Source organism: Dipodomys merriami, unplaced genomic scaffold (genome assembly GCF_024711535.1).
Source record: "Dipodomys merriami isolate MVZ:Mamm:240054 unplaced genomic scaffold, mDipMer1.0.p SCAF_255, whole genome shotgun sequence".
NCBI lineage: Eukaryota > Metazoa > Chordata > Mammalia > Rodentia > Heteromyidae > Dipodomys > Dipodomys merriami.
In genome coordinates, this window is record NW_027203993.1 from 1,467,546 (window position 1) to 1,483,349 (window position 15,804).

Here is a 15,804-nt window from a genome sequence, read left to right on the forward strand (position 1 = left end):
ATTTATGAGCCTATCAAATTTTGTGATATCAAGAGTAAGTATTCAAAGTAATAGAGATCCACACTACCATTTTTAGTAAAGGGACTGGAAAAGTTAGAGCCACAAAGAGATTGTTTGGACTTTTAAGCATTGTCAATAATTTTCTTAAAAAATCAGGAAATGGAAAAATGACTTTAAAATATAGCAATATGTTGAGCTGTGTCCTGATGGCTAACTGCAAACCAAGCTACTAAGGAGAAATCTCTAATTAACCAACAAAAAGCAGGAAGTAATGTGTGGTTTGAGTGATAGAGAGGTAGCTTTGAGGGAGAAAGCCAAGGAAGTGCACGAGGCCTTGAGTTCATGCTCCTACAATAGTACACACACACACACTCTCTCTCTCACTCACACACACACACATGTGTGCACATGCACGTAAGATATTATGTTGAATGATATAACTCAGACTCACAAAGGGAAAGGGACATGTGTTCTCTCATATGTGAAAGTTAAATCTAAAATATGAACATGTAATATAAAATAAATATAGGACACACACATATCCATTTACAAATAGATTTGATTAATCTGTAAACTATGGTACACATAGAGGTGGAATCCCATGGTATAACATTTCTGATCAACAAAGAGATATAAAAAACTAGCACTAGAACATTGAAGCATAACTTGTCTGGGGAGAGTTGTTAGAGGGATGTGCAAAGGGGCAGAGAAATATGGAGTAGATGTTGGGAAAATACAACATATCACATATATGTATGTATATGTCTATATATAGATATTTAGATACATATACATATTCAGATGTGTGTGTGTGAAAATGGACCTAGGAAAGTCAAGGAATGGGTAGAGTTGCTATAGATTGAATGAGTTGATGGAAATAGTGACAAAGATCAAGGAGCTTTGTAGGAACAAATTGAAATGTACAACTATTAAAAACAATTTTTTAAACTAAGAAAAATCTACCTTCCACCTACTTCAAATGGTTATTTAATACATATCATAAGTGAGATCATAATGGATAGAAATCTTCTCATTCATGAAACATTCAATTTTCATTCCGTTTAGCTTACATTTGGGCCTTTTGATCATGCTCTGAGTGACCATAAAAACTTTCCTGCTCTGTATCAGATGGCCTCAAAGGACACATCGATAGCCATTGCCCTGATCTCCTTACTCCTTCATTTCAGCTGGAACTGGGTTGGACTATTGACCTCACAAGATGAGAATGGCTTGTGGATTCTTCCTGAATTAAAAGAAGAGATGGACAAGAATAGAATTTGTGTAGACTTTGAGCTAGCAATCCCAACCTCTGGTTTGGCATATGTTTTTAAAGTCATGGCACTTTATAAACAGATTAATAAATCTTCAGCAAACGTCCTCATCATACATGGTGATAATGAAGCCTTACTAGATATGGTAAGATGTATTGAGCAATTTTTAGTAAAAGGAAAAGTTTGTATCATGAACTCACAGCTAGAGTTCACCATGAGGAGGAAATATTTTGTATTAGGTTCATTACATATACCTCTCATTTTTTCACACCATCATCCAGATATTTTGGGATTCACAGATTTTGTAAAGGCAGTTAACCCTTTCAAATATCCAGAAGACTTTTTCCTAGCAAGGCTATGGTTCCTGTCTTTTAATTGTTCAGATTCAGAGTCAGACTGTGTAACGTGGGAGAACTGTCCTCACGAAGCCTCCTTGGATTTGTTGCCTGGACACATTTTTGACACGACTATGTCTGGAGACAGTTACCATATATACAATGCTGTGTATGCTGTGGCCCAGGCTCTCCATGAGCTGCTTCTTCATCAAACAGAAGCACAAACAGTGGGAAAGAGGGAAGGGGCAGTGACTTCCCCTGCACAGGTAAGGCCTTCTGTGTTAGATCACATACCCCATAGGCAATGTCACTTCCTAGATAGTTTTCATGCCATATAAAATTTAAGCATTTTTGGTATGTTTTCCAAAAACCAACAAATAATGTTTGTTTAAATGTCTGTGAAGTACTCTGGACGTATTTTAGTGCTCTTCAGGAAAAGCAGGCCATAACATGGATCAAGTGAGTTCCATGTTTCATAAATTCTTTTAATTACAAATAGCCTCAACATATTCATAGGAGATAGTTTTCCGTATTTTTTATTGTCAAGATGATATACAGAGCGGTTACAGTTACACAAGTAAGATAGTAAGTACATTTCTTGTCAAACTTGTTACCCCTTCATTCGTTTTTCTATTACTTTCCCTCCCTCTCCCCCTAAAATTGTACAGATCATTTCCAAAATATTGTCTTGTATATATTGCTGTTGCTTTGACCCCTCCCTTATAGCAGATGTTTTGAAAACTATAAATGCACCTTGAGTTTCCCTATGAGTTTCTTATGTAATAGCAAAAGAATGACCTGCTGAATAGAATTATCCACATTTTGGATAAGGGACCTAGTTTTATTCTACTTTAAATATTAAAATTTTACCAAGTTCAGATTAGCAACATGCATAAAATTAGTGGTTGTGGGAAACACTGGCTAGACTACTGAGAGTCATCTTATTTGTGACTCTCTAGACTTGGTTTCTTTTGAAAAGATTGCATCTACCCCTTTGCTGAGTGACCAAGATTTGGCAAAATTATTTTTATTCCTCCATAGATTCTCTTCTGGAATGCTTCATTAGGTGGTTCTACTATTCTTTCATTCTACATCAAAATTTAAAGGCAATCAGGAACTTTTTTTCTTCAGGTTTTCTTTCGTAACTCAGGATGTACTTCACCATAAGATGATGTATGTCTTTTAGCTGCACTCTTTTCTGAAGAACATCCAGTTTCACAATACTGCTGGAGATCAAGTGACTTTGGATGAGAAAAGGAAATTGGAAGCAGACTATGACATTGTAAACATATGGAATTTCCCAGAAGGTCTTGAACTTGAGGTGAAAGTAGGAAAGTTTTCTCCATATGCTCATCAACTGTCTTTATCTGAAGATATGGTACACTGGGCCATAGGAACAATAGAGGTGGATTGGGTTTAATTGCAATGATTTTAAGGACATATAAGTAAGAAAATTTCAGCCTTAAAATGTATATCTGGTTGGATAACATATAAGAAAATTTCAGCCTTAAAATGTATATCTGGTTGGATGCCAGCAACCTATTCCTGTAATACTAGCTAATTAGGAGACTGAGATAAAAATATTGTGGTTTGAAGGCAGTCCAAGCAGGATCTTCTCTGAGAGGCTTATTTTCATTTAACCACCATAAAAGCAGGGCTGGACACTAGTGACTCATGCCTGTAATCCTATCTACTCAGGAGAAAAATATCCTCAGGACTAAGATTACATATCTGTTGAAAGTCCAACTGGGCAGAAAAGTCTTTGAGACTCTTTTCTCAATTGACCATCAAAAACCTCAGATGGAACCTCAGGTCAAGTGGTAGAGTGCTTACCTTCAGGAGAAAAAAGCCCAAGGAAAATGAACATGTACTTATATCAAACCCTGGGACTAGGACAAAAAAAATAGACATTCACAGTCTCTACATGGTGATTTAGAATAGTGTCATAAGATACATATTTCTTTTTTCATTTTTTATTTTTTATTTTATTTTATTTTTTTGTGAACATAGTGTACAGAGTGGTAACAATTACATGGGCAGGATAATGTGTACATTTATTATCAAGCATTGCAGCCTCCTCCTTTGTTTACACTTCACATCCCTTCCCAGCCTCCCCCACTCAGCCACCCAATCCGTCCCCCCTCCCCCCTCCCGCACCAACGTTGTAAAGCTCGTTTTCGACATGACAACTTGTACATCTCATTGTTGCAACAGGTCCACCTGTATCCTTAAACGACTTGTTTTTACCCATGTCCTCCACAAGTTACACTGACATCAACTATAGTGAAAGCAGGGGTTATACTGTGGGAAAGGGACATACAAAGCAACGAAGAGATACTCTTATAAATGCGTTAGAAATGCATGAAAGAAAAAAAAACATTAAAGTACATATCTAAGGGTTCATTTTCCTAACATCACATTATCTGATCTTTTCCACTTGACTCATACATATACAAGATATTGCAATAAGGGAAACCATGGGACCTATGTTTCTTTGGGCCTGGCTTACTTCACTTAATATAATTTTTTCCAAGTTTTTCAATTTCCTAACAAATGGGGCAATGTCATTCTTTCTGATGGAGGCATAGAATTCCATTGTGTATATATACCACATTTTCTTGATCCATTCATCTACTGAGGGGCATCTGGGTTGGTTCCAGATCTTAGCTATGGTAAATAATGCTGCAATAAACATAGTTGTGCTGGTAGATTTAGTGTGGCCTTGTTTGTAAACATTTGGGTAAATGCCCAAAAGTGGGATTGCTGGGTTATAGGGGAGCTCTATGTGAGGTCTTCTGAGGAACATCCATACTGCTTTCCAAAGTGGTTGAACAAGATTACATTCCCACCAACAATGAAGTAAGGTTCCCTTCTGTCCACATCTCCACCAGCATCAGTTGTAGTTAGAGTTCTTGATTTTTGCCATTCTAACTGGAGTGAGGTGGTATCTCCATGTTGTTTTGATTTGCATTTCTTTTATGGCTAGGGACGTTGAGCATTTCTTCATGTGTCTATTGGCCATCCTTCTTTCTTCTTCAGAGAAGTTTCTCTTTAAGTCATTACCCACTTATTAATTGGGCAGTTGTTTCTTTGAGGATTTGTTGTTGGGGTTTTAATTTTTTGATTTCTAAGTATATTATAGATATGAGACCCTTGTCTGTTGTATGGTTAGTAAAGATCTTCTCCCAATCCATGGTCTTTCTATTAATCTTGCTAGCTATGTCCTTTGCCATGCATAAGCTCTGCAACTTCATGCAATCCCATTTGTCCAACCTTTCTTTGATTGGTTGTGTTTCCGCGTCTCTATTCAGAAAATTTCAGTTTGGGCCTAGGAGACGTAGGGTTTCTCCTATCCCATCCTGTGATGTTTTCAGAGTGTCTGCTTTGACTTCGTGGTCTTTGATCCATTTGGAGTTGATTCTGGTGCAGGGTCATATATAAGGATCTAGCTTTAGTTTTCTACAAGTAGTGAACCAATTTTGCCAGCACCATTTACTGAAGAAGCTGTCTTTCTTCCATTCTGTTTTTCCAGCTCACTTATCAAATATTAGATGGCTATAGGTCTGTAGGTTCATTTCTGGGTTTTCAATTCTATTCCATTGGTCCTGAGGTCTGTTCTTGTGCCAGTACCAAGCTGTTTTGATTACTATGGCTTTATAGTAGACTTTGAAATTTGGTATTGATATTCCTCCAGCAGTGTTCTTTCCATGGAAGAGCGTTTTTGCTATTCAGGGTTTTTATTGTTCCATATGAATTTTTGGATTTCCTCTTCTATTTCCTTGAAGAATGAGGTTGGAATTTTGATAGGTATCGCTTTGAATTTGTAGTTACCCTTGGGAAGTATTGCCATTTTCATGATGTTAATCTTTCCAATCCAGGAGCATGGGAGGTTTTGCCATTTTATAAGTTCTCTTTTGATTTCCTTTTTGAAGATTTCAAAGTTTTCATCATAGAGGTCCTTCACTTCTTCGGTTAAGTTAATTACTAGATATTTTATTTTTGTGGGGCTATTACAAATGGGGTTGCTTTCCTAATTTCAGCCCCACTTTTCTCATTGTTGGCATACAGAAAAGCCATTGATTTTGGTGGGTTAATTTTTAAACCCTGCTACTTTGACAAAGTTTTGAAGCAGCTTGAGTAATTTGGGAGTGGAATCTCTGGGCTTCTTTTAATACAAGATCAGGTCATATGCAAAGAGGGAGTGTTTTATTTCTTCTTTCCCTATATGGATCAACATTATGTCTGCATCTTGTCTTATTGCTGAACCTAGGCAATTTAATACTAGATTGAAGAGAAGTGGAGAGAGTGGACATCCTTGTCTTGTTCCTGAGTTAAGAGGAAATGGCTTTAGTTTTTCACCATTAAGTATAATGCTGGCTGTAGATTTGTCATATACAGCCTTTATTATATTGAGGAATGTTCCTTGGATTCCTAATTTTTCCAAAACTTTCATCATAAAGGGGTGTTGGATCTTGTCGAATGCTTTTTCTGCATCTGTTGAGATAACCATGCGGTTCTTTTTCTTGCCCCTGTTGATGTGATGAATAATATTAATTGATTTGCATATATTGAACCAGCTTTGCATCCCTGAAATGAATCCTGTTTGATTGTGGTGTATAATTTTTTGGAAGAATTGTTGAAGGTGATTGGCCAAAATTTGTTGAGAAGTTTTACATCAATTTTCCTCAAAGAAATGGGTCTATAGTTCTCTTCCTTTGATGAGTCCTTGCCTGGTTTTGGGATGAGGCTTATGATGGCTTCATAGAATGTGTTACGTACTGAACTCTCTCTTTCAATTTCATTGAAGAGTTGGAGGAGTATTGTTGTGAACTCTGCTTTGAAGGCCATGTAAAATTCCGCTGTAACACCATCTGGTCCTGGAGTTTTCTTAGCTGGCAGGTCTCTTATTGCTGTTTCTATTTCAATGCTTGATATGGGCCTGTTAAGATGGTTAAACTCATCTTGGTTTAGTTTTGGCTTGACAATATTTGCTAGGAAAAGGTCCATTTCGGTTAAGTTCTCAAACTTATTAGCATAAAGTTTTGAGAACTATTCCCTTTTAGTGTTCTGAATCTTTGTTGTTTCTGTGGTGATGTTTCCATTCTCATCTCTGAGTTTATTAATTTGGGTGTGTTCTCATCTTTTTCTGAAAAGACTTGCTAAGGGTCTGTCAATTTTGTTAAGTTTGTCGAAGAACCAACTCTTTGTTTTGTTGATTGTTTCTATAATTTTTTGGATTCTGATTCATTTAATTCTGATTTACTTTTAATTATTTCTTTCTGTGTACTGGATTGGGGTTTATCTTGCTACACTTTTTCAAGGAGGTTTAGATGTGTCATTAAATTGTGGGTTGTAGATCTCTCCAATTTGTTGATGTAGGAGCTCAGAGCTATAAACTTGCCTCTGAGTGCTGCTTTTGCTGTGTCCCAGAGGAGCTGGTAATTTGTGTGTTCATTTTTGTTGAATAGCAGGAACATTAGAATTTCCTTTCTAATACCTTCCATGACCCACTCGTGATTCAACAGTGTGTTGTTCAGCCTCCATGTGATACCGGATTTTCTTTGGTGGCATTTGGTGTTGAGTTCTAATTTTATTCCCTTTTGGTCAGATAGAATGCAAGGTATAACTTCAATGTTTCTGAATTTAGACAAGTTTGCTTTGTGGCCTAAAATGTGTTCTATTTTAGAAAATAGTGCTGCTGAGAAAAATGTGTATTTTGATGCTGCTGGGTGAAATGTTTGGTAATTGTCTGTTAAATCTTGTTGATCTATGCAGCTGTTTAGATCTGGAGTTTCTCTGTTGACTTTTTGCCGAGTTGAACTATCTAGTGTGGAGATTGGTGTGTTAAAATCTCCAACAATTAATGTCTTTGGATCTATATGGGATTTGAGGGAAAGTAGTGTTTCTTGGATAAATTTGGGTGTTCCATTGTTTGGCGAATAGATATTTAGAATTGTAATATCCTCCTGAAGGAGATATCCCTTAATTAGTATGTAGCCACCGTCTTTATCTCTTCTCACAAATTTTAATTTGAAGTCTATTTTATCTGATATTAGGATTGCAACTCCCGCCTGTTTTATGGGGTCCGTTTGCTTGGTAGATTTTGTTCCAGCCTTTAACATTGAAAATGTGTCTTTTTTTTACGGGCAAGATGTGACTCCTGCAGGCAGCAGATAGAAGGGTCTTGTTTTTTAATCCAACTAGACAGTCTGTGTCGTTTAATTGGAGAGTTAAGTCCGTTAACATTAAGATATAAGACTGAGAGATATTTGGGATTCTTGCCATGTTATCAACCTTCTTGGGGGCTGCAAAAACTGTGTTCTTCCTATGGTTCTTGGAATCTCAGTTTGGATGCAGTTTCTTGGACTTTATTGTGGTCTTGTTGGTTTTCTATGTGTGGGGCATCTTTAACAATCTTTTGTAGGGCTGGTTTGGTGGAGATGTATTGTTTCATTTTTATTTGCTATGGAAGATTTTTATTTGGCCTTCAGTTATGAAGGAGAGTTTAGCTGGTTACAGAATTCTTGGTTGATAGTTGTTTGTTTTTTGGGGCATGGCATACATCATTCCAGGCTCTTCTTGCTTTGATTGTCCCTGCTGAGAAATCTGAGGTGATTCTAATTGGTTTCCCTTTATAGGTGGTTAATCTTTTCTCCTTGACAGCTTTAAGGATCTTTTCCTTGGTTTGATTTGGTCGTGTGTGGATTATAATGTGGCAGTGGTATGTCCTATTCTGGTCTGGTCTATTTGGGGTTCTAAAAGTTTCTTGTATCTGAATAGGCCTATCTTTTTGCATGTTTGGGAAGTTCTCTGCTAGGATCCTGTTCAATAAATTTCCTAGGCCATTAACTTCTGTTTCTAGCTGCTCCTCTACACCCATTATCCTTAGATTAGGCCTTCTGAAGATGTCTTCCAAGGGTTGGACAGAACTATCATATTTCTTGGACTTGTCTTGGATGGTTGTATGTTCTTTCTCTATAATATCTAGACTGTCTTCAATTCCTGAGATTCGATCTTCTGCAATTCGATCTTCTGCAATATCCTGGCTATTATGAACAGTGCTGCAATAAACGTGGAGGTGCATGTGTCCTTGTATAGTGGTTCCTGTTGTTCAGGATAGATGCCTAGAAGTGGTATGACTCAGTCATAAGGGATGTCAATATTCAGCTTTCTAAAGACCCTCCAGACTGCTTTCCAAAGTGGTTGTATAAGTGTACATTCCCACCAGCAGTGTAATAGGGTTCCTCTTTCTCCACATCCCCTCCAGCATTTGTCGTTGGCTGCCTTGATGATGTGGGACATTCTGACTGGGGTAAGGTGGCATCTCAGTGTTGTCTTTATTTGCATTTTCTTCACATCCAGCGATGGTGAACATTTCCTCATGTGTTTCTTTGCCATTTTTATCTCTTCATCTGAGAAGTCTCTCTTTAGTTCCCTTTCCCATTTAGTAATTGGTTTGGAAGGGATTAGTTTCTTGAGTTCCCTGTATGTACTGGATATAAACCCCGTCCCTGATATATTGCTGGTAAATATTTTTTTCCCAATTAGATGGTTGCTTTTCTGGCTTGGTTGTTATAGCTTTAGCTGTGCAGAAGCTTTTTATATTAAGGTAGTCCCATTTGTCGAGACACTTTCCAATTTGTTGTGACCCTGGGACTCTGTTCAGGAATTTCCTTCCTGTGCCTATAAGTTCAAGTTTCTCTCCTACTCTGTCCTGCAATAGTTTCAGAGATGCTGGTTTAATGTTAAGGTCTTTATTCCGTCTTGAGCTGATATTAGTGCATGATTATAGCCTGGGGTCCACTTTTAGTCTTCTCCATGTGGCCACCCACTTTTCCCAGCATCAGTGGTTGAAGAGACTGTGTTTCTTCCATTGTATGTCTTTGGCCTCTTTGTCAAGTATCAGCTGACTGGAGGCCTGTGGTTTTATTTTTGGATCTTCTATTCTATTCCATTGGTCTTCGGGTCTGTTTTCATGCCGGTACCATGCTGTCTTTGTTTTTATGGTTCTATAATAGAGCTTGAAGTTTGGCATGGATATCTCTTCCATGTTATCTTTATTCCCTAGAATTGTTTTGGCTATTCTAGGTCTTTTGTTGTTCCACATTGATTTTTGGACTATTTTCTATATTTTAGAGATGTATGTCATTGGGATTTTAATAGGAATTGCATTGAATTTGTATATTAATTTTGGCAGTATTGCCATTTTCACTATATTAAGTCTGCCTATCCAAGAGCATGGGAGGTCTTTCCATTTCCTAGTGTCTTCTGTAATTTCTTTCTTTAACTGTTTATAGTTTTCATTAAATAGTTCTTTTACATCTGTGGCTAGGTTAGTTCCTAAATATTTCATTTTGGGGGAGGTTATAGTGAATGGGTTTGCTTCATTTATTTCCACTCTGCTTGTACATTGTCAGTGTACAGGAAGACAACTGATATTTGTGGGTTGATTTTGTATCCTGCTACTTTGCCAAAGTGATTTATGATTTCTAAGAGTTTGGGGATGGAGTTTTTGTGATCGTGAATGTATAGTATCATGTCATCTGCAAAAAGGGATAGTTTAACTTCTTCTTTTCCTATATGGATCCCTTTAGTGTCTTTTTCTCACCTTATTGCCTGGCTAAGGGTTCCAGGACTATATTGAAGAGGAGTAGAGACAAGGCATCCTTGCCTTTTTGCCTGATTTTAGGAGAATTGGTTGTAACTTTTCCCCATTAAGTTTAATATTGGCTATTAGTCTGTAGTAAATGGCTTTTATTGTTTTAAGAAAAGTTCCTTCTATTCCTATTTTCTCCAGAGCTTTTAGCTTGAATGAATGTTGAATTTTATCAAAGGCGATTTCTGCATCTGTGTAGATAATCATGTGATTCTTGACGTTGGCTCTGTTGATGTGTTGGATTACATTTATTGACTTACATATGTTAACCATCCCTGAATCTCTGGGATGAAACCTACCTGGTTGTAGTCTATGATTTTTAATGTTTTTCTGGATTCTATTAGCTAGAATATTGTTAAGGATCTGTGCATCTGCTCATCAAGGAAATTGGACTGTAATTCTCTTTTTTAGTTGGGTCTTTGTCTGATTTTGGGATGAGTGTGATATTGGTATCATAGAATGAGTTTGGGATAGCTCTCTCTATTTCTCTGAAGAGCTTGAGGAGTATGGGTATTATTCCTTCTTTAAGGATCTTAAGGGTCTTCTTTAAGTGTCTTTAAGAATTCTCTTGTCAATCCATCTGGTCCTGGGCTTTTCTCTGTTGGAAGACTTCTGATTGCTTCCTGTATCTTGTTGTAGGATATTGGCTTATTTAATTGATTTACTTCTTTGCTCAGTTTGGGCAACTTGTGTTACTCTAAAAATGCAACCATTTCTGCCAGGTTTTCTTTCTTTAGAGAGTATAACTTTTGAAAGTAGTCAGTTAAAATTGTTTGGATATCTTGGGTATGTGTTGTGATTTTTCCTATGGCATCCCTAATCCTGTTAATATGGGTTTCCTCTCTTCTTTTTTTAAATTAATCTTGCCAGTGGTCCATCAATGTTGTTTATTTTTTCAAAGAAACAGCTTTTTCTTTGGTTAATTTTGGCTATGATTCTCCAATTCTCTATTTCATAGATCTCCACTCTTAGTTTGGTTATCTGGCTCCATCTAGTAAATCTAGGTTCCATTTTTTTCTTTTTTTTTCTAGCTGTTTTAATTGCAACATGAGATTATTTACTTAGTCTGTCTCCATTTTCTTGATGTGGGCACTGAGGGCAATAAATTTGCCCCTCAGGACTGTTTTTGCTGTGTCCACAAGTTTCTTTGTGATGTGTTTTTCATTGTCATTGAGTTGTAGGAATATTTAAATTTCATCTTTGATCGCTTCCATTACCCAGGCATTGCTTAGAAGTGTACTGTTCAATTTTCATGTATTTGAGTAATTTCTGCGGTATGCTTTGTTATTGAGAACTAGTTTGATTCCACTGTGGTCAGATAGGATACAGGGGATTATGTTGATCCCCTTGTATTTCCTTAAGTTCCTTGAATGAACTTTGATATGGTCTATATTGGAGAAAATTCCATGAGTTGCTGAGAAGAATGTGTACTCTGTTGATTCAGTGTGAAATACTCGGTAGATGTCAGTTAGTTCCACATGAAGTATGGCCTCACTTAACTTGGTAGCTTCTTTGCCAATCCTCTGGTTGGTAGACCTAACCTTTGGTGAGAGTGGGGCATTAAAGTCTCCTAGTATTATCAGATTGGGATCTATTTTATTCTGTAAGTTTGAGAGTATTTGCCTAACATATTTGGGTGCACCAATGTTTGCGGAATGTAAGTTGATGATAGTAATATTCTCCTCTTGGATTGTTCCCTGTATTATTATGTTGTGTCCGTCCTTGTCTTTGTGCATTGAATTCAATGAAAAGTTCATTTTGTCAGATATCAGGATTGCTACACCTTCTTTATTGCTACACCTGCCTTCTTACTGGGGGCATTTGATTGGTAGATCCTTTTCAACCCTTCACTCTGAGTTTGTTTGTATGTTTGGCTGAGAAGTGGGTCTCCTGAAGGCAACAGATGGATGGGTCATGTTTTCTGATCCAGTCTGCAGTTCTTTTTCTTTTGATTGGAGAATTAAGCCTGATAATATTAAAAGACAGTATAGAGAGATGCATTGTGGTCCCTGTCATTCCTTGTTTTTCTTCTTTCCTTTCCTCCTGTGTTTGCTCAGTTAGACGTCTATTACTGCCTGTCTGGGTACAGATCCCTGTTCCCTGTTGCTATCTTCAGGTTGTGTTCCCCCTCTTAGTATTCTTTGTAATGCTGGCTTAATGTTTATGTATTCATTTAGTTTTTCTTTGCTATTAAAATTTTTCAGTTCTCCATCGAATGTGAATGCTATCTTTGCCGGGTATATCAGTCTGGGTTGGCAGTTGTTTGCTCTCAGGGCTCGTATGGTACTTTCCCAGGCCTTTCTTGCATTCAGTGTTTGTGTGGAGATCTGCAGTGATTCTAATTTTTTCCCGTTGTAGTAGAACTCCTTCTTCATTTTTGCTGCATGCAAGATTGTTTCCTTATTATTCAGACCTATCATTTTTACTATAATGTGTCTAGAGGTGTTTCTCCTAGGATGTTGCTTGTTAGGTTTTCTATATGCTTCTGTAATGTAGGTAAGATGTTCTTTTTGGAGATGGGGAAATTTTCACTGATTATCTTGTTGAATAGGTGTTGCATTCCCTTGCTTTGATATTCCTCACCTTCATCCACTCCAGTTATACGAAGGTTAAATTTCTTGGCACTATCTGCTTACTCTTTAACTTCCCTTCAGCATAATTTATGTGATTTTTCCATATCTGTAATTTTTTGGTCCAGTTGGTATATTCTGTCTTCTGTATCTGACAATCTACATTTCATTTCGTTCTCTCTGTTATCTGTGTCTTCCATTGTTTTTTGCATGGAGGAAATGGACTCATTTATGGATTTAATATTGGTTCTCAAAGTCCTAATCTCACCTTTCAATGAGGAGTGTACTGCCTCTATTTTGGCGCTAATCTCACCTCGTAGTGAGGTGTGGTCTGCCTCTATTTTTGCTTGCATCTCCTGTTTGATATCCTGCATCTCTTTCGATATTTCGACTCTGTGCTCTTTCAATTTCTGGTCTATTTCTTGCTTTATTCCTTGAGTCATTGCCTACAGCATCTCTTGGATGTAGCTTTTGTCTTCCATTCCTGTTTGCTCCCACTGGAGCTCTCCTCTGCTTGGCTGCTTGCTTTTGGTGATAGCTTGCTATCCTGGGTATTGATAAACCTTGTAATTTTTCTCTGTGATTTTGCAGGGGATTCAGGGATTATTGGAGACTAATCTGAAATTTTGTTTTGTTCAATAGGTGTTTGTCATTGCTTGGTTGCTGTTTCTGTGCTGGTAGAGAGTCTGTAACTGATTTCGGTTCTGTTGGGAGCCAACCTCCAGTTGTTGGTCTGAACCACATAGGGGTTCTTGGCTCTCTGCTGTAGATCACTGGCAGTTCCTGCCTTTAGAAGGTTGAATGGCCTAGACTGCTCCTGTTTTCTCCTACAGATGCTCTTGGCGAGATCGGATGTGCTGGATGCACTCTTCCAGATGTTGGAGTCTGCTATGGGCTCCTGATATTTTTTTTTGGCCGGTTGTGGGTTTGAACTCTGGGCCTGGGTGCTGCTGTCCCTCAGTTCTACAGGTCAAGGCTGGCACCCTACCATTTGAGCCACAGCACCATTTCGGTCCCTTTCTGCTTATGTGTTGCTGAGTATTCAGATCCACGGCCTCATGCACCCAAGACCAGCACTCTACTGCTGAGCCACCTTACCAGCCTATCTGACTATTATCAGATGCTTATGGCCTGTGTTGTCCAATTCCCAGCCTAGAATATATGGGTCAGGTTCTGGTATGGATTGGGCTTCTCTTGTCCTGACCCCTCGGGTCTTTTGCTGTCACAGGCGTGCTGCCCAAGGGGTGCAGTTCCCTGTTTTTCTCCCCTCTGCTGAGGCATATGCTCAGCTTCTGACTTCAGTTAGGAGGAATTTGTTGTGTTGCTCAGGCACTGGATTCCCATGCCCCCTAGCCTGGGGCATGCCGGTTGGACCTGTGCTGTTGTGTATCCTGCCTAGGTTATGCAGCCTGGAATACACAGTTCAAATTTCTTCCACTGTTGGTTGTCTTGACACAATGGCGGTGTTCCTGGCTTGGGCATTTAAGGTCCCTTCCAGGGGCACTCTTGCTCTAGCCTGGCCAGCTGTGTGTGCTCCATGGACTGATGGAGCTCTCGAAAAGTTCCCATTTTTAGTGGGTACTGTGGTCCAGATGTTGGGATAGGGAGGCTGGGTCAGGGTCTGGGGATTCCCACCAGCTGTGGTCTCCCTTGAGGTATACACTGTCCCCTGTAGGGTACTCACCCTGGAGCTAGTAGCTGTTTCTGTGTGATGTAGGTCATTGGTTGTTGTTGCAATCAGAGTTCAGTTGAGGTGGTTGTGGGCTGGAATGGGCGGTGGTCGCTCTGCATGTTTCACTTCTGTCTCTGTCTCAGTTGATGCTGTTCTGGTCTGCGCCATAGGGTGGGCCTCCAGCATCTGCCCAAGAGGTAGGGGAGGGTCCTCCATGCACTGAGCACTGGGGTTTGTCTCTGCTTATGCTCTCTGGATCAGCACTGGTTCCTTGCAGTTTTGCTCTGCTGTTCTGTGGGTGTCCTCTGTAGCTCTGGGGTTCCCGGTGTCGTGCATAGTGGCTTTGGTGGGACGGAACCTCTCTGCTCAGATATACAGTGAGGGGTGGGGGTGGGATTTTTGTGCAAGCTCCTGGCTCAGAGGTTTCTCTGTTCATAGCGATCAGCAGGTCCAACATCGGTACCTTAGGTGGCTTCTGTGTGGGTGACCTGCAGACAAACCCCTGTGTCTCTAGGACTCTGGCAGCCCCCACTGGGATGGGCTGGCAGCGGCTTCACGTGCAGAAGTGTCGCCAGTAAAGATTGGGGGAGGGTTCTTCGCTTTTCTTTTGTCTGAAATTCTTCTTTTTCTCTCTTATTTTGTTTTTTTCCCTCGTTCTGTTTTTCTCAGGGTGTTTGTCTTTTTGTTGTTGCCGGTCACTTGGGGAGATTAAGCGATGGAACTTGAACTCTCTTTTTTGGGGGGGAGAGCTGTGGTGTTTCCCTACTGCCCAGTTGCCATCTTAGTCCCCCCTCTAGATTCAGTTCTAATAATTCAGTATTTTAATACTATGGATTGTTGGAGCATTATGTAAAGTCTAAACAAATACTGACAAATATCTGCTTGTCCTCAGCCTACTCAATCTGCCTGCAGTGAGAGTTGTGGTCCTGGATTCAGGAAATCCCCTCAGGAAGAAAAGGCAGCCTGTTGCTTTGATTGCACACCGTGCTCAGAGAATGAGATTGCTAATGGGTCAGGTAAGTTCATGCCATAGTGAGAAATTCATTTTCTTTGCTGGTATCCCCAATCCATGCAAGCCAATGCAAAAGTTGTATATTATGATTACAGAATCAAATTCTTCCTTCCTTCACTTAATCATCTAATTGTGACACTGGTTGATTCTTCTTGAAAAAAACATCATGGACTCTGATTTATGCATAAGATTAATTTTTTCTGGTCTATTGTATATATGTTTATTCAAATACTCAGTAATGTAAGCTTAACTTCTATCATAGTAAGTGCAAATCTTTTTAAGCACGAG

The 15,804-nt window shown here is 39.0% G+C and overlaps 1 protein-coding gene across 1 annotated transcript in view; it reads left to right on the top strand.

Annotated features, from left to right (window-relative positions):
* Nucleotides 1-15,804, top strand: part of LOC138836716 (vomeronasal type-2 receptor 116-like) — a 40,374-nt gene that overhangs the window by 22,785 nt on the left and 1,785 nt on the right. The window contains exons 6-8 of the mRNA XM_070035408.1: nt 1,066-1,416; nt 2,793-3,011; nt 15,397-15,520. Of these exons, the coding sequence (XP_069891509.1) occupies nt 1,066-1,416; nt 2,793-3,011; nt 15,397-15,520 (694 nt within the window). The remainder of the gene's footprint in view (nt 1-1,065; nt 1,417-2,792; nt 3,012-15,396; nt 15,521-15,804) is intronic.